Genomic DNA, 18,157 nt, shown 5'->3' with positions numbered 1-18,157 from the left:
GCGTGATGTGCTTGTGTGGAGGTGTTCTCACGGTTTGTGTTTCATGTTTCGGAAGGGTGTCTGCTGGAATCGGGCCCAATGCGAAAGCAGCTCCAGTCCCAAACAACCCCCAAACTCTAGGGTGTTCGCATTCCGGATCTGAATTTTGCAGCATTTCTGCATGAGCAGATTCGAAGAAGGAAAATGTGCATGTCAAAACCTTCTCCCAACCCTTCAGCATTTTGCTTGTGCTTCTTCCTGATTGCAGAAATGTGCTATGCAGCGTGTAGCCCACAATGGGGCACTGTGCATTTTTATGTGATCTAGGATTTGGTTTGGTAGAAGCAACACAACAAAACAGGAGACAAAGTTTTTGGCTTTAAGGCAGCTCTGAACGGCTGCTTGTTGGGGAGAGGGGGGATTGCAAAATCTGAGATAACTCAGCCAATCAGTCATGCAGCCAGTCGTGCTGTTCACTGCGGTTATGACTGTGGTGCTGTTGATCAGAACACTGAAAAGGGCAGCAGGAGTGGGGGGAATAGGACATGAAACCCTTCACTTCTATGTCACTGGTTCAACTCCAGCCCAAGTTGAAAATGACCGAAGCTTGATACCACGTGATGTCTGCTCTGCAACCTAAATGAAATGAGCTTGATGGATCTGAGTTCAGTTCCTAGCAGACTTGCACACACCACAACACCACCGCAGCAGGCCCCAAGTGGAGCAGACATCAGATGGTAGCAAGCTTCAGTCATTACCAACCTGGGCTGGAGTTGACGAGGCCAATGATTGAGTGGGCCATACCCTTGGAGCATGCCTCTCGTACTGTGGAGATGGTCGCTTTAGAGGAGACGGGAGTGGCATAGGGGGTGTTGCCACTCACGCGCTACTTATTCCGTGGATAAACTCAAAGCCAGTTGCTAGCACTAAATTAAGGAGCCCAAGTTTTGATTTTTAAATCTTGTAAAACTGATGTTGATTTGGGTTTTTTTCCCACGCTTGAAAAATCCACATGTGGCTACTATGAGCTGGCAGCTGGGACATACACCCTTTTGTGAAGCCCCAGCTGGGGGACTACGTTGCACACCTATGGGATATATTGCATTAATTTTTAAAAAAAAGACAGCTGAAGGTTGGATGTGCCAGGAAAGTACAAAATGAAGCACAGTGGATCATTAACAGCAAGCCTCCAGGCAAGGATTCTGGGTAGCAAAGCCCAACTGGCAGTTTCCTTTACTAAGTAGTACTATACCTAACATAACCACTAGAGGGCACAGTCAAAACACCGTGCACAAACCACTACTTTACAGTAGCAATGAGCTCCGCCCATCTTGTTATGTAGCGCTCAAGAATAGTGCATTAGTGGACTGTGAAAGACCCTGCAGCAGCCATTTTTCGTTTCTAAGCCCATCCTCCGAGGGGGACTTTGACTCTCTCTTTCCCAGGTGGCCAACCCCAACATTCAAACCAGGAGTGAGGCCCCAAAAAATCATTGGATTTTTTTTTTAAATAAGCATTGGGTGCTTTTTATTTGTCATCTAGTTTCTGAGCCTTTAGGTCATGTTCCAAGCTTTTCTTTACAATCGTCAGATTCCCATGAAATAACATGACTCCAGGAGCTGGGGCTTTAAGAAAGCAAGATCTGGCAAGGCTGGTTTCCCTCCGTCCACTATCCAAAGAGAGATGCCCAAGCCTGCCTTGTGTTCCTGTGTTCTTGTCCCCTTACTCTCTTTCCTCCTCCTCCTTGAGATATCCAGTCTGTTTCCTCGTCTCCAGAAATGCATTCAATCATGGGGTGAAATTCACCCCTGGGCAGAGGCCTACGCACTGCTTAACCCCTATTTTGAAGGCTTTAGTGGTTCATAGGCCTCATGCTGCTGGCCCTCTGCAGGTGTGAATTTCACCCACAGCGAAGATGTTTTACATGGGGAGGAGGGGACTAAGCAGACAGTAGAGAGTAGCAACAGCTACTGTGTGGTGGCGTGAGAGGGTGCAGTGCATCACTGGATCTCCCTGTACCATTCAGAAGGAAAGAAACTCTTGAAATCTTCCCCACCTCCATTCTTTTAATTTTCTTTCTGCTGCAGCATCTGTCCCTGGTTATTTTGATTTCATTTTCCTTATGTTTGAAAAAAGAAAAGTGCGGGAGAGTTGTTTATTTCTAACAACCCCAATTATTCTGAAGCCACCGGATTAAAAAGCTGCTTGGAGAAATCTGGGGTGGGTTTCTTCCCCCCGACCCCATAAGTGGAAGGGGCTTTTGTGTAGCTCATCTGAAATGCTGTCAGGCCAGAAAATAAAATGCTGGGGTTCTTGTCTTTTCTGCAGAAATGAACTTTCCTTACTGTGCATCCGACAGCCAGGCTTTCTCCAAACCAGCTGTTAGAAAAGAAAATTGAAACTAATAATTACCTTTTTAGCTAGTAACCTTTCCATAACGGTTGAGATATTCACCAAGCTGCTTTATCTGGAGGCAGCAGCCTGCTCAGCATGGAGAGATTTCGACATGAACACCGGTGGGTTTCTTAGTTACCTTTCCATATGTGCTAGCGTCAACCAGGCAGGGCTCTAGTCATGGTTTTCCTTACCACAGATGGGAAGGGATCTGACCCTCCGCTGGTGTCAATCAGTAAGGCTCCTTTGATCCTACCCCAGTTTACACCAGCTGAGGATCTGTTCAAACTCTTTTTTCATAGACTCATAGACTTTAAGGCCAGAAGGGACCAATATGGTCATCTAGTCTGACCTCCCGCATGATGCAGGCCACAAAAGCTGACCCACCCACAACAGAATCCTCCAGCCTGCGACCCCTGCCCTATGCTGCGGAGGAAGGCGAAAAACCTCCAGGGCCTCTGCCAATCTACCCTGGAGGAAAATTCCTTCCCGACCCCAAATATGGCGATCAGCAGAACCCCGAGCATACAGGCAAGATTCTACAGCCGGACCCTCATTTTACCAGCGATGGCACGTTAATGCCTAATTGACTAAAATCACGTTATCCCATCAAACCATTCCCTCCATAAACTTATCAAGCCTAATCTTGAAGCCAGAGAGGTCTTTCGCCCCCACCGTTTCCCTCGGAAGGCTGTTCCAGAACTTCACCCCTCTGACGGTTAGAAACCTTCGTCTAATTTCAAGCCTAAACTTCCCCACGGCCAGTTTATATCCATTTGTTCTCGTGTCCACATTACTACTGAGCTGAAATAATTCCTCTCCCTCCTTGGTATTAATCCCTTTGATATATTTAAAGAGAGCAATCATATCCCCCCTCAGCCTTCTTTTGGTTAGGCTAAACAAACCGAGCTCCTCGAGTCTCCTCTCATAGGAAAGGTTTTCCATTCCTCGGATCATCCTAGTGGCCCTTCTCTGTACCCGTTCCAGTTTGAGTTCATCCTTTTTAAACATAGGAGACCAGAACTGCACACAGTACTCCAAATGAGGTCTCACCAGCGCCTTGTATAACGGAAGCAGCACCTCCCTGTCCCTACTAGAAATACCTCGCCTAACGCATCCCAAGATCGCATTAGCTTTTTTCACAGCCACGTCACATTCACAGCCACGTCACATTTTGGTTTTCTGAGAACCATGCTAGCTAAATTGTGCTAGGAACCAATGGTGGTATTTTAGGTTTATGCTAGCGAAGGGGCCAGAGCAGCAAAGTTGAAGGCATGATTGTGGAATGTCTGAATGGTGTGAATAAAGTTATGGAGAATCCTTCGTGAAGCATGGAAGGAACAAATGAGGGAAGATTTTTGGTTGGTGGCGCTCCAGGGGCAGAGAGAAGGTTATTTGCAAGTTGCATTTTAATGGTGGTTGCACATGTGTAAAATGTAGAGCTGGCTGGAAAAATTCCCAAGACATTTTTTCTTTGGCATTTGCCAATGGGTCGAATTGAAATGTTTGAAAACAGATCCGTTTCGATGATGTTCCAATGGAGCCTTCCTGGCTCCCTGCCAGCGTGCCCACCTAGCTTCCAGGCTTCCTCGGCCTGCAGTTCTGGGGCAGCCTGCCAGGTAGCAGAAAATCCTGCTTGGTTCCCCCTAACACCGGCCCTGGCTTTTATATGCAGAAAACCAGTTATTGTGGCACAGGTGGGCCGTGGAGTTTTTATAACCTGTTGCGGGGGCCTCGGAAAGAAAAAGGTTGAGAACCCCTGCTTTAGAGACCATTTTGGGGCTGGGTTAAATCAGGCCTATGTGAACTCAGACCAACCAGGACAGAATCGGGGAGGCTAAGCCTAGACTAGCAAAGCATGAGCACGATCAATAATTCAGCCTGGAATAAAGGGCATGAAAGCATCATTACCATATTGCACGTATGAGGTTACCCCCCAGCTGAGGGAGGGTGCTGGAGGCCTGGCTTTCATGCTCTGCTGTCTTTCTTTAACACCTAATTATTGTAACTAGGCTCTGAAATTCAGAGACTTAGTGTTTATCCCTCCCCCCCACCCCAATTGATTCCATTGTGGGAAGGTGACTTTGCAACAGATTTCTCCAGTTTGCAGCTCCCCTCTCCCTGCCAGGTACGGCCAGGTGTTTAAATGCCATTGTCTCCCACAGACCTTGTTTGTGCCATCAGATTGAAATGATTAGAGCTGGAGTGCAGTTACAAAGTGAGAAGGCTATTAAGACGGATCACTTCCACTGGGGAATTTGTTTGCAGTGGGGGGGAGGGAGGTGGGGGAGCGCCTCACACCTGGAGATGTCAGATTCAGTATTTAAGTAGCTGGTTATTATTTTAATGTGTCTTGGATTTAATGTTTTTCTCCATTACCGGGGAAGAACAAACACCCTAAATTGTCCTTAAATTTCAGGAGCTTTAACTGTATTTGTCAAAAGAAAAAGTTTATTTTCTTGCGGCCACACTTCCAGCATTATTGTGCTGCTTGGTATCCGGGCACTGGCCCCTTTCATCTGGCTAATGGCTCACGGCGACACTGCTGAACCATCTAAGACAAGAAATGACAAAGAACCCTGCACCTCATTGAAACTGCAAGGGGACCTTAGGAAGGCAGAATGTTCCAAGTTGGAAAGACTTGGCCCAAGCACCAAGATTTATACCCTCTCTTAGGAAGGGTGTATGGCGTCATTACCAGCAAGACATGGTCAGAACCTTGCTTTCACAGCTCAACTCAAAGATGGCATCTTCAGAAGCCCAGTAGTCTGGGTATTGGTTCTGGACTGACCCAGAGAGAAGAGAGCCACCTATCAAATTACCAGTACTAACTCCTACAGCACTCAGGATGTCTCCATTTCATCCAAGTACTCAGCCCTGCTTAGCTTGTGAGATCTGACAGACTCATACCCCAGTGGGGTGGCTGCAGGTCTGTCTGTGATTTGTGCGGGATAAACAGACCAAAATACTATTGCCCAAGAAAACTGGGTGGTGGAACAAAGCTGTTCCTGGACTGCTCATCATTGGGGTGCCACAAGGGCTGCTGGTGCAGTACGGGCTGTCATTCAGTTAGCAAGCCGAGTGACCAAGCTATATCACTGGGCCAGAGCAACGCTGCAAATCCAGCAAAATTTGGGATTCCTGCTCCTTGAGACTAAGCATGTGAGATAGCAGGCAGGAGAAGGGGTAATAGCCATATCAGAGCATGCATGTCCCCACTGCAGGATAACTAATGGAGATGTATTAACATCAGCCTGTCCTGGAGACACGCGCTACACCTTTGTGATGACTGGCCAATAACAGACCAAGAGGAATATCTCTAGCTCCCAGCCCTTCCCTAAATCCATATCTCAGTAGAAATCTGCAAAATACTGCCAGGAGACAAACATCTGAGCGGTGTCCGTGGAGTCTCGGGTGCAGGTGGGGTGGATAGTACCCTGACTCATGGAGTTTAGAGAGTGGCCACTGCTCTGGCTGAATTGATCCAACCCAATTCTGAGGCCAAGAAGGAGGAGAAAAAGTACTTTTTGTTTCCTGAATGGCTTCCACCCTGAGTCCCCAAAGACCAGCTGGGAAAGGAAAGCTGAGAGGGCACCTGTGTGGTAGCACAGAGAAAGATTAAAGAGATAAAACTTCTGGATCACTGAAGATGCTTAAATAGAATCTTTCTTTCTCCCACTATCTCTCTCCCCATCTCCCTGTCTTTATTCTAGGTCTCAGGGGGCTTAATGGGCTAATTAGCTCACTTAGTGACAGGACAGCGCACAGGAATGGCAGGCAGGCAGGACCTGAGGCTCTCCCCATCCGCAGGAGTGCAGAGAGGCACACAAGTGCCAGGCTCTGAGCTGTGGACACCGTCTCCATTTGGGGAGCCCCCGTGCCCACTTGCCAGCCAGCCACAGGGCAGCCCAGCACCCGGGAGAGGAGACAGAGCAGGAGCACGTGTTCATTCTCCAGCGAGAGTTGGCCCATGGAGTAGCAGGCGGACTGGAGCGCTCTCTTCTCTGCAGTATTTGGATTCCATCCAGACCCCACAGTGTCATGCTAAACCATGCAGCACCAAATGCTGCTGGGTCACCCTGTGCCATGCCAAGCTGCCCCATCCCAAACCCCACAATGCCATGCTAAGCTACATGGCACTAACCCTCCCCATATCATACTGTGCCACTCGCCGCTCTCAAGCCAGGCCGTCTACAACCCTTCCTTACCCTGCGTTTCCGTTCTGTGCCATGTCCGGTAAAGCATGCCACAGAGTCTCATTCCCAGATCACTTATTGCATGGTGCCCTTCAGAATGCCCCGACAAGCAGTGGCGCAGGGCATGAGGCCTCCTAGTGGTGGTTTCTTCCTGCTGCTGTCTCCTCTTCCTGAACTGGCCACGCGTTCACAAAGGCCGCTCTACTGGTCGCCAGGTTGTGATCACGAGCCACCCAAAAACTAAGGCTTGGTTCAGACCGAGGCTTAAAGTCCTGCAGTTTGCTGGACGCTGCCCTGAGCTGCAGCCTTGGAGATGAGACTCTAAGAGTGAAAACCGTTTCCTTTAGCAAGCTGAGAACTGATGAACTCATCCAAAACTTCACCCCACATACTTTCCCTCCAGTCAAGTAGGCTTTGCTGGGACGTCCTTCTGAGCTCCTACGTGGCCCTGTGTGCTGTGCACCCTCTTCTTTGCCCCCAAGAGCCTGAATACTTCTTTCCCTCTCCCAGCCCCTGGGAGCAAGAGCCTCGGCCCTGCAATCAACCCCAGGACTCCTGCATGAAAATGGAGCTGACTGATTGGTACCGCCCTAGGAGCTGGTGGCCGTCATGACTGGTAGTAAAGAGACCTGCCTAGACTTTCATCTCCAGGTTGCCTGTTCAAATCCGGCCCAAGTCCGTTGCGGCCAAAAGCATTCCCATTTGACAGCTGGCTGGTGGCTCCTGGGAAATGAGTTTGGTGGGTCTGAGCCCAGTTTATAGCAGAGTCGTGTCCAAAGCTGACGGGGCAGCCCCAAGAGAGGCCAAGAACTGAACGGCCCCGGAGACTGAATCTCCTCCTCCGTTCTGGAGGCATCCTTGTGGCTCAGGATTGAGGGAGGCTGACCAGACAGGACGGGGGAGTTCACGCCACTGCAGATAAGACAGAGAACAGGGGGGCGCCTGAGCGGTCCGCCCTGCAGCGTGAACAGCACGGAGAGAGAGAACACAACACCCCATTTCCAGTCAGTCCTGTGAAATCTGCTAAGAGGGGAGAATAAAACTACCCTGGCCGCTTTCACGGGACTGCAGAGAATGATGCGAGTCCCCAAGGAGAGGGGTGAGAGTGCCTGTGACAATCAAGTCTCAGACAGACGTGCCTGTAGCATCGCTCCATGGACAGCAGAGGAAAGCAGAGATGCCTGCGCCCTGCGAGTGACAGGCAGCAGTGTTACTCTAGAAAGGGCCGGGGGAGCTGAGTCTACCTGAGAGCGGGCACAGGACATATGGGCCCTGATCCTCCTGCCTGATAAAGCCCCTGAGGTCAAGCCCTTGCCAGTGTTATCTTACTGGAGCTGTCTGCCGGGATCCTGCTGGGCTCAGAGATAAAGGGGATGGGAGCTGGCCAGGCTCCAGGGGCCCAGCCATTGGTGGGGCAGGCTTTGAAGTAACCTCTCCACCTGTCCATTGTCGAGGGGTATCTGTTCCAGAGCAGAAAGGGTGTTGTAAGTGGGGGTGATCAGCTATCCGTGTCGGGGTGGGGTGGGGGTTAGGGTTACCACTGGAAACGGCTGTGGGTTCCTGTCTATGCACAGAGATGTATCGTGCCCCTTCTCGGATTAACCCTTTGAAGCATTGCTCCCAATTCCACCATCTCCATGTCACCCCGCACCCAATCATCCACCCTTCCCTTCTCTCCCCACTGCCCCCCACAATCACCCACCCTTCCCTTCTCTCCCCACTCCAAGGAACTCACCTGGCCTTCCCAAAAGGCCGCCCCGTTTCGATTCCCTTCCTGGCCCTCTGCGCCTGTCCTATCTGTGCTGCCCCCATCCCGCCCGGCTGCAAGGGAACTGTGGTGCTATCGGTTGGTCATGGGAAACCATTTACCATCTGCTTCAAGAAGAGGGTCTGTCTGTCTCCAGGTGACCCGCCTCCTGTTGCTCCTTTTTGGGTGCATTTGATAAGAATACTTTACCCTGCCAGGCACCTTCCAGACAAGGACCCTGATGCATTTTAGAGGCTTTAATAAGGAATCTTCATAGCCCCCTTTATGGTGTCGATTTTATTAGTCTCGTTGTGAAAGGCGGGAAACTGAGGCACAGAGCGGTGAAGCGACGTGCTCATGGACTCAGTGAGTCAGTGGCACCCCCTAAAATAGAACCCAGGAGTCCCAGCTCCCAATCCCCTGTTCTAGGTACTGGACTGTGTTTCCTCCACAGAAGGATGAACTAGTGACTAGCATAGAGTTCTCCTTCCTGGATTTACAGTGTCGGAGCCCTATCGGCTGGTGCCCGGAGAGTCTCGGCATTGCCACTCAAACTAGCTCTCTGCATTTCTCCTCTGAGACGCCGAGGAAGGAAGGTGAGTGCTGGCCGTGGCATGGACTGAGCCCGGTTCTCCGTTCTCCCTCTTTCCACAGGTTTCTGGTACAGCCCGGAGTGCGACTACGTCCGCCATTGCATCAGCAAATCCCAGGAGATGGTGGAAGGGAAGGTGCGTGTGTCTGCCTTCAAGGGCCAGGTCTACATCCTGGGCAGAGAGTCCCCGCGGTCCCTGTACAATCAGCAGCTTGTGAGGTAAGTGGCCAGCTGGGGAGCCTCACCCTCGGTGCACGGATCAGAACGAGCTGGGGCTCTGGGGGAGGCAGCTCTGCCAAGGTGTGGGGGTCTCTCCTCTGTCCTTTCCTGTCCTGCTGTCTCTCCGCAGGCCTGGGTGTTAGTTAAGGTGGAGCTGGGTCCTAGCTGCAGACCTGAGACCCAGATTCTGAGCTCCCCAGAGTGTAGGGATAGTGGGTCCTGGTGTCTTAGGAGGCTCGTCTCTGAGATAACCGCGCCCAGTGGGGCTGTGGGTGCCGGGCTGGGAGAAAGAAGGACGGGAAAATGCCCACTGCAGTAGTGGTAGCTGCCGCCACACAGGGTTGGTGATCGGGGCTCCTGTCTTCATGCCCTGCTCGAGCTGATGTCCAGGGTTGCTGTTTGGATGGGTGGGGGTGACAATCTGTGCCTGGAGCCTCGCAGTGCAGTCTTGGTGCCCCCAGGGCACTGTGGTACCCAAAGCTGGCTCATACCGCCATAGGCAATTCCCTCCGTTACCCAGGGCCGTTCAACTCCTGATGCCTCGGCCATCTAGGTGCCCTTTCCAGGATGCTGCCTGGATCTGCAGGCTGGCTCCATGCCCCACGGGTGGCTGCTCCCCCTAATGACTGAGCCAGTGTGTTCCTGTAGACACAGTTCTGAGCTCTCCAATGGACCATGCACCCACTCGGCTTCAATGGGTCACAGGTGGGCAGGGGGTGATGTTAATGCCCATCTCTGAGGGGGCACAGAGTGGAGCAGGGGCAATATTGATGCCAGGCTCTGAGGGGGTGGGGGGTGGGGGCAGGGATGATATTGATGCCAGGCTGTCAGGAGACACATGGCACGGCCTGGGTGATATTGATGCCAGTCTCTGAGGGGACACAGGGCCCCAAGGGCGATATTGATGCCAGGCTCTGAGGGGGCACAGGGCCCCATGAGCGATATTGATGCCAGGCTCTGTGGGGGACACAGGGCCCCAAGGGCAATATTGATGCCAGGCTCTGAGGGGGTGGGGGGTGGGGGCAGGGATGATATTGATGCCAGGCTGTCAGGAGACGCAGGGTGCAGGGCATGCAATATTGATGCCAGGCTCTGAGGAGACACATGGCACGGCCTGGGTGATATTGATGCCAGTCTCTGAGGGGACACAGGGCCCCATGAGCGATATTGATGCCAGGCTCTGAGGGGGCACAGGGCCCCATGGGCGATATTGATGCCAGGCTCTGTGGGGGACACAGGGCCCCAAGGGCGATATTGATGTCAGGCTCTGAGGGGGCACAGGGCCCCAAGGGTGATATTGATGCCAGGCTCTGAGGGGGCACACAGGGTTAGGGTGGGGTATTATTGACAGTTGGATACTGTGGCAGTGGGCGTGTTAGAAACCAGTGGCAGATGGGGAGTAGTGGGGACGACACTTTCACCCCTCTGAGCTTTGGTAACAGACCTGCCTGGGTCAGGCCACTGCATTACAAATCCCTTTAGTCAGCCAGCCTGGCATAGCCCCATGGAGGAGTGAAGCTGGAGGGGCCTTTCCTTTGTGTCCCCAGCCCCATCCACTGTTCCCGGGAAGGCGACACTCACTGCACGGCCTTGCTGGCCACGCCATGAGCAAACAGAAGCGCTTCACCAAGGGCTGCAGCTCCCTGAGAGCTCTGCTGGGAAGCTCTCGCCCAATTCCTGCCACCGAGGCTGCCTCGAGGATGGCTGGGGATCCAGGCTGCGTGGCAGAGGGAGGGGGGCAGGATCGGGGAGTTAAAACAAGGCATTTGGGTGGCGTATATGGGGTCCCGGGGCCCCCTAGGATGCCATCCAAGTTGGTACTAACACATGCAGCTGCGAGAGGCCCGGCTTTAACTCCCCAGCCGAGTATAAAATTAAAGCGCGAGTTTTGTTTTGAAGTCGATATTTTTTTTTTTTACACTTTTTCTTTTCTTTATGTTGTCGTCTCTCTCTCCCTCCTCCTCCCCCCCCCCCCCCAGCTCCTTTCAATCTCTCTAAACACTTTATAAGCCATAAATACACCCGCACCAGTTTAGAACAGTCGGAGTAAATGTCAAATTATCTTCTCTCTTTCTCTTCTCTGGCATTTTTCCTTCCCTCCCCCTCGAAATCAACAGCTCCTAATAATCCATCCCAACCCTTCATTATGCCTTGCGTTCTCAGTCGTAGAGATTAAATGAATAAAGTATATTTAAAAAAAAAAAAGAGGGAAGAAAAAAATAGCGGATGGAGGGGGGTGGGACTGAGAAAAAGAGAGAGGGAGAGAAAAGCAGGGGCACTTATTCTCACTGCGTCGTCAAGCGTTTTCCTTTTCTTTTTGATTTCTACATCGCTGGTTTGAAAGCCTTTGAGTGACGGCGTCACAGGAACCCGAGAGAAAGCTGTGAGAGGTAGAACCGCGTGGAAATGCCTCTGCACAGTAGGTAGAAAGTAACGTAATTATAGAGCAGGTCAGAACCACTCGAATGAGCAAAAATAAAAGCACAGAGGTTTTTCTGTAGCCCGTCAGGGGAGGTAAAATCATTGTAAACTCTTTTTTTTTTTTTAGGTTTGCAGTTTCTGAGAAATGAGCCGTGTTTTGGGGGGGATGGCAGGAAACAGGAAGCTAGCTGGGTTGGGATTTGTTTTCTTGGCTGTTGTGATTGGAGGTGGTTGGGGGATTTTTAAATTTAATATTGTGGCATTAAAGGGCAAGGATTTAAAAAAAAAAAAAAGGGGGGCCAGATGCCGAGCTGGGGTAAGTCGGCGGCAGCCAATGGGCCAGATTCCCAGCTGGTTTTCGTGGGCCTTGTTTCATTGCCTTCATTCGGCGCTTCACCCCTTTGCACCAGGTGAGGGTATGGCTGGGTGTCTCCTGGGCCTGGTTTTCAGCCCTAACTCGGCCAGCACTTGTGTTAAAATCAACAGGCATTATGGTCAAGTTAGCACAGGGACCTGAGCCTCGTGCCCTAGGTTGGCGCTAGTTGTGCCAGCACCGATGTCACTGTGCCAGGGAGCGCACTAGTGCATACGGGGCTCGGGCATCTTTACCACTGTTAGCGAACCCTGCTCGGGGCAGGGCTAGGGGTGCATGGTGAAACCCCCTCCACGTGGTCTACACTAAGTGCTTCCACTAGTGCTAGTCCAAGCACGGCTGATTTCCCAGGGATCCCTGCTGCAGACAAGGCCTTGGGGTGTGCCTGGGGCGCAGGGGACCCCAGCCTGGCCAAATCTCAGTCTTTGAACTCTGCTGTCGTGCTGTCCGACCTCTAGTTTTTAGTGCTGCCCAGTGGGGGTGAGGTGAGGACACTCTACAGAAGCTGCCAGTCCTTTCAGCATGAAACCTCCCTGAGTAGCAGTGCAACGGGAATGTCGAGGACTGGATGGGGAGATGGGAACCTGCCAGGCTTGGCTTGGATTAGAAAGGAAAACGGGTGCACAGTGGGAGGGGGGGTGTGAGAGAGAGAGAGAGAGAGAAGATTGAGGGGGAGAGACAGACAGACGGGGCGGTGGCAGAGGAGAGACAGGAGAGATCTAGACAGACGGGGCGGTGGCAGAGGGGAGAGACGGGAGAGATCTAGACAGACGGGGCGGTGGCAGAGGGGAGAGACGGGAGAGATCTAGACAGATGGGGCGGTGGCAGAGGGGAGAGACGGGAGAGATCTAGACAGACGGGGCGGTGGCAGAGGGGAGAGACGGTGGGAAGAGAAGCTGGGGAGAGGGAACTGCAGACTGAGCTGTGGGGACGCAGGCTGGGGAGAGGGGAGGAGTGGTTAGCATTTAGGGCCATATTGGTAGAAAATGAGGATGCTGTTTCTGTCGGTGGGGGACAAGGGGGCTCATGGCCGGAGCGTGTAGGGAGGAAACTTCAGAGGAGGAAAAGGCCACCTACTGTGCCCCCCTCTCACCCTCCTCCCCCGTTTGGTTAAAAGGGTTGCGTTTAAAGTGCGTGACTCAAGGTAAGGGGCCTCCTGCCAGTCACGTGGCAGAGTAAATTGTGCCTGTTTTTCAAGACGTGGAAGAAAGTTACCAGGGAGGGAGAAGGGAAAGGTTGAGTCGGAGACCTTGGGGCAGCAAACTTTGTGTGTGTGGGGGGGTCCCCCCTTCCCTTTGCTCTATAATTAATTTGAATTTACTCAGCCCAACAAAGGGCCGTATCCTAAGCCGCCATGAGGGGAGGTGCTTTTCGGTGAGCGCCCGCCAGAGGGGCAGCACAAGGCAGAGCTCTTGACTCGATTGGATTTGAATTCCTGTGGGGCTGAAGCTGTTCTCTCTTTGTGGAGCTTTGGAGCCTCTGTTCCTGGTGAGGGATCGTGGAGCACGTGGCGGTTGCGTTGGTAAATGGTTCAGGGAGGTGCTGCCTCAGAAGGAGGCTCAGGCCTGGACTGGTTTTCCATGGGAGGCTGGGAAGGAGCCAGGGATTACTTCCAGCTCCATTTTACTAATTCCAGAAGGCTCAAGAGCTTCCACCTCCGTCAAGACCATCCAGCAGCTCCAGACAGTGCAGGAAAAGTCAGTGTCTGGGAGGAAGGGGAAGGATTCCCCTCCAGAGGACTCTCCGAATAATGAGACTTGCTGTATTCTACTGGGTGAGGCCCAGGCTAAGGGCCCAGGTTATCTGCTCACACGAGCATTGCACGTGCACGGTTACACACTTGTGCGATGCATGTGCATATATACATGCTTTTAGGAGGTGCAAACTTGCATTTACTGTATGTGTGCTCGTGTATGTCTCTGTCAAGAACAAATCATGTCAAACCACCCTAAGATCCTCCTTTAACAAGGTAACAAGCCTTGTGGACGGGGGGGGGGGGAGAGCAGTAGCTGTGGTATGGCCCTACTATAGTAAGGCTTTTAATACTTTCTCACATGACCTTCTCCTAAGCTGTCACACTCGGGTGCAATCCAGACCAGCGAGCAGTTGTGTCACCGCCTGCCCCGCAACCTTGGCTGCCTCGCAATGCTTTGCTCTTCTAGCTTCCAATCCGGGCTGCTCACAACAGCCTCCCAGCATGCAGGTCACACTCTGAGGGTCTGGACACCTATAGTCCTTGTCCAGCAGCTCTGACCCCAGGAGCCGGTCAGCAAATGGCTGACCAAATTCTCAGGTCAAATGGCTGATTCTTTTGTAGAGAGCGAGAGAGAGAGAGAATGTACTTGGGGGTTTTCTGCCCCTTTCTTTTATAGTCCTGTTACCCTTGAAGTGGATTCTTCCGAGGGTTACCCCTCAAAGCAAAGTTTATTCAAACAATAAAAAAGGCAACCTGGAGTCTGGTGGTGAAGGAGGCTCCGTGTTCTTTCTTCTCACCCATGTTTGCTGAAATGCAAATTTTCATTGTCTCCTGCCATTTCTTTGCCCTGCTGTCTCGAGGATCCCGTTTACTACTTATATGTACAGTGAGGGAAACACGCATTTCTTCATTCGGGATACTTCTGCCTCAGTTTCCCTGTCTGACAAGCAGGGCCAATAACGTTTCCCCTACCCCATCGGGACGAGGTGATGTTGGACCTCGGCCCTGCGCATGGCTCGCTCTGAAGGAGAATTCTGCCTGGTATCCTTGCTCCAAAGGGGTTCTGTATCCACCAGGTGGAAGGTGTGTAAAAAACCAGGCACCTAAATCTTGACAGAAGGCCCTTGAACCAGGGAGTTGGTTGTTTTCACAATGCTACGTACCCACCACTCCCGTTGGCACTGCTAGCAAGCGGGGGCGCTCAGCACAGACTGAAGAGGCCAGGGGTTAAGTCATTAGCTGATAGACCTGAGTTTAATTCCCTGCTCCGCCATAGTCTTCCTCTGTGACCTGCAGGAAGTCGCTCAGCCTCTCAGGGCCTGCACGGTGGGGATGCTAGCCATGCCCTGATGCCCAGGGCAGTCTAGAGGGTAACTACATTACAAGCGTCTGAGCTGTGCGTGCTCTGCTGACAGGGACCAGATAAGAATGGGAGATTGAAAATCAGGTCACTTATTTAGGTGTTGACCCTGGCGTTTGGCAGTTTGCATCGCTCCCAAGGCGGAGGAGATAAAAGGCAGCCTTGTGCAGTTTGCAGCTCCTCTTTCTGGTTGCATTTGCCGAGCCAGGGGTGTCCTGATCTTTAATGGTCTGTTTTTCCTCTCCCCCTCCCCCCTGCTTTTTGCAGTATGAACGTACAAGGTGACTATGAGCCCTCTGATGCTACTGGATTCATCAACATCAACTCCCTTAGGTTTGTATAGCCCCAGCATGGACGTCCCATTTCCAGGTGGGCCCAGCGTGCGGTGAGCCGCTGGAGTGGGCTTGGTAGCGGGCCAGAGACCCCTGCAGACGCTGGTGCATGGAGAGCTTCTCTCTCCCATTCCCAGCCAAGAACCCTCCCAGGGAGGCAGGAGACATTGGGAGCATAGGTCAAAGATCAGCCAGGGGAGGCGGTATGTGGCTTGTTCCGGCAAGGACTGTGATCCCCCTCCCCGCATGAGTCCCTGGTATATCTTCCCCCCACTAGCTGTCTCCTGAGAGCCTTAGAACAGCCAGTTCCAAATGCTTAGCCACATGGGAACTAGTCAGCTCTCTGAGCACAGGAATGAAAACTGGCTTGTTTCTCCTTAACCAAGTGCTGGAGAGAGAGCAGCAGCCTGGCTGTATCACTCTCTGGGCCCCACTCGGCCCTGCGCTCACCCTTCCTAGGAGCTGCCCCCGATGTCTCCAATTTGGGGTTTGCAGGAGGCATTTCCTGTGTGGGGCTTGCACACCCTGAGGCCTCGTGTCTGGTGCACTCAAGCCTTTGGGCTCATTGTCCCGATGCAAACCCCACCTGCGGGTACCATTTACCCTGGCACAAGTCCCGGCTCTGTCCAGGCGAGCTAATCGGGGCTTGCCCTGGCTTGTATTTGGGGTTTAACCCCCGTTAGCTCAACTGGTGCAAACCCTGGTTTACCCTTGTCTACACGCGAGGGTTAGCACTGGGACAGATACACAGACCAATGACTGCTGCTAGCTGAGTCAGCCAACACCTTAGAGTCCACTTCACTCACCTCTAGCCAGCTGGGGCTGAGGCTGTGTCTACACTACCATTGGTGGCATGACTGCAGCTCAGGTGCACATACCTGCACTCGCTTTAGCACAGATTAAAATAGCAGCATGGGCCGCACAAGCCCACCTGGTCCCCCTGGGTGTGTACTCTGGTTGCTAGCCCAGGCTGGAGTCTGGGCCATCTCGTTTTCCCTGCTAGCCTTAGCTGGGCTAGCTACAGCAAAGCTAGCCCAGGTAAGCTAAGCCGCGTTGCAATCACCCCTCCAACTGCAGTGCAGACATAGCCTGCTAGAGGTGACTGAAGCGATCCGATTGCAGTGTAGACGTGGCCTGAGACACACCAGGTGGTGTTCGACACCAACCCCTGCATCTAATGCCGAGTTAAAAGGGGGACGGAGCCTGATTTCCTTGGAAGCTGAGCTGCCCTGGCAGTCCGTCCCAAGGCAGTAGATGAGACCATGGGCAGGAAGAAAACCGCCCGCTCATCGCTACCCTCTCAGAGGTCACTCAAGTGCCTCCAGTCCAACCTGGACCGCATGGCCTGCATGAGCGATTACAGAGCATCTCAGGAACAGGAGCCTTGGCTATTTACAGCTTCCTCCAGTCTCTGTATTTTACTTCTCTCCCAGGCCCTGTACATCCCCTTGAATGCTGTGAAACACACCATATTTACATAATGGGCTCTTTCTTTTTCCATTGCCTGTTAACTGCTTTGTTCTCCACAATAATGCACAATGTCCCCCCCCCCCCCATATCAATTAATTACACTAGCGGGCAGGAAAAAAAAAATCAAACTCTACAGGCCTTAACAAACGCTTGCCCCAACACCCCCTCATGCCGCCTAAATTAATTGAATCGAAATGCGTGTTATTCCTGTTAATTTACAATTATTATTTTTTTTAATCTGGTTTACAGGCTAAAGGAATATCATCGTCTTCAGAGCAAGGTCGCCGCAAAGCAGAATGAATAGCAATCAATAGCGCATGGGGCTCTCACACCCCTTTCTAATTTTTCGAAGCGCTCGCACTAATTGTGTTGGTAATTTATAATTGTAACTCGTCTCCCGGAGTCGGCGTGGAGGTGATGGCTTTGTTACAAGGCTTCCGCAGCAAGTGAAATGGAATAAATAAAAAGGGGTCAGGCAGGAGAGGAGGGAAAAAAGACATTAAAATAACCCAGTTTTTTGTTTCTTTACGCCGAGTAGGGTTTTATTATTTGATTGTTGCTGTTTGTTCTTCCTGCACTTAGATGGCCAAACTGTTCCTCGAGCCAGTCTTTGTGAGGTTTGCAGTGGATTAAGTGCCTCTGAAGGACACGCGTTTTTGTCCCAGTATGTACCTTTTTATTGGAGTGGGAAGGGGGAGAGGGAATCTACCCATCAATCCACTTACCTGCTTCTTCCTTGGCTGAATGCTAAAAGGTCACCGAGGATGGAGAAGCAAAACTCCCATCCTTGCTACACTGCTTTTGATTTTTAAGGGGATGTCATTGTTTCTCTCTTATCCTCTTGAGTGCCAAAGGGTCAGAATTAGGGTTTGTTTAATTAAAAGTTTTTTTTTTTTTTTTTTTTTACTCAATCTGAGCCCAGAAGGAATGTTCTGTTCCTAATGATGATGATTTTTATTTAAATTCCAATTTCAAAGGGAGGTTTTATCTTCTTGGGGGCAGGGGGCTGTTGAGATACAGTCATTCCCGGGTGCAACCTTGACATGGCAGCCTTGTGGCAGAGCGTGAACACCGCTCGCTGGGGAGAGGGAGGTGAAACTGACCGAACCTGCTTTGAAGTGCAAGATAGAAACAAAGACTGGATGAGATCCAAGGTCCCGCTCATCCACTGTCCTGTCTCTGACAGTGGCCAGGACCAGATGCTTCCGAGGAAGGTGTCTGAACCCCACAATAGCAGATGTTGGCCAATCTGCCACCGTATTGGGGCTCATCTTGGGCTCTCATGGTTAGAGTCTGGCTTAAGCTCTGCTGCAGGAGGTTTACTATCCCTGCCGGAATTTTTCATTCACTTGGGCTCGTCTCAGGCTCCATATAAATG

The 18,157-nt window shown here is 51.8% G+C and overlaps 1 protein-coding gene across 1 annotated transcript in view; it reads left to right on the top strand.

Annotated features, from left to right (window-relative positions):
- The window catches only part of ASS1 (argininosuccinate synthase 1), a 78,950-nt gene extending 61,704 nt beyond the window's left edge, over positions 1 to 17,246 (top strand). Inside the window, exons 14-16 of the mRNA XM_065418794.1 lie at positions 8,971 to 9,127; positions 15,245 to 15,310; positions 17,029 to 17,246. Of these exons, the coding sequence (XP_065274866.1) occupies positions 8,971 to 9,127; positions 15,245 to 15,310; positions 17,029 to 17,083 (278 nt within the window). The 3' untranslated portion in view covers positions 17,084 to 17,246. The remainder of the gene's footprint in view (positions 1 to 8,970; positions 9,128 to 15,244; positions 15,311 to 17,028) is intronic.
- The last annotated feature ends 911 nt before the right edge of the window (positions 17,247 to 18,157 follow it).

The sequence above is a fragment of the Emys orbicularis genome, chromosome 18 (assembly GCF_028017835.1).
Source record: "Emys orbicularis isolate rEmyOrb1 chromosome 18, rEmyOrb1.hap1, whole genome shotgun sequence".
Classification (NCBI taxonomy): domain Eukaryota; kingdom Metazoa; phylum Chordata; order Testudines; family Emydidae; genus Emys; species Emys orbicularis.
Note: the sequence above shows the minus strand (reverse complement) of the source record. Positions and strands in the feature narration are given on the sequence as shown.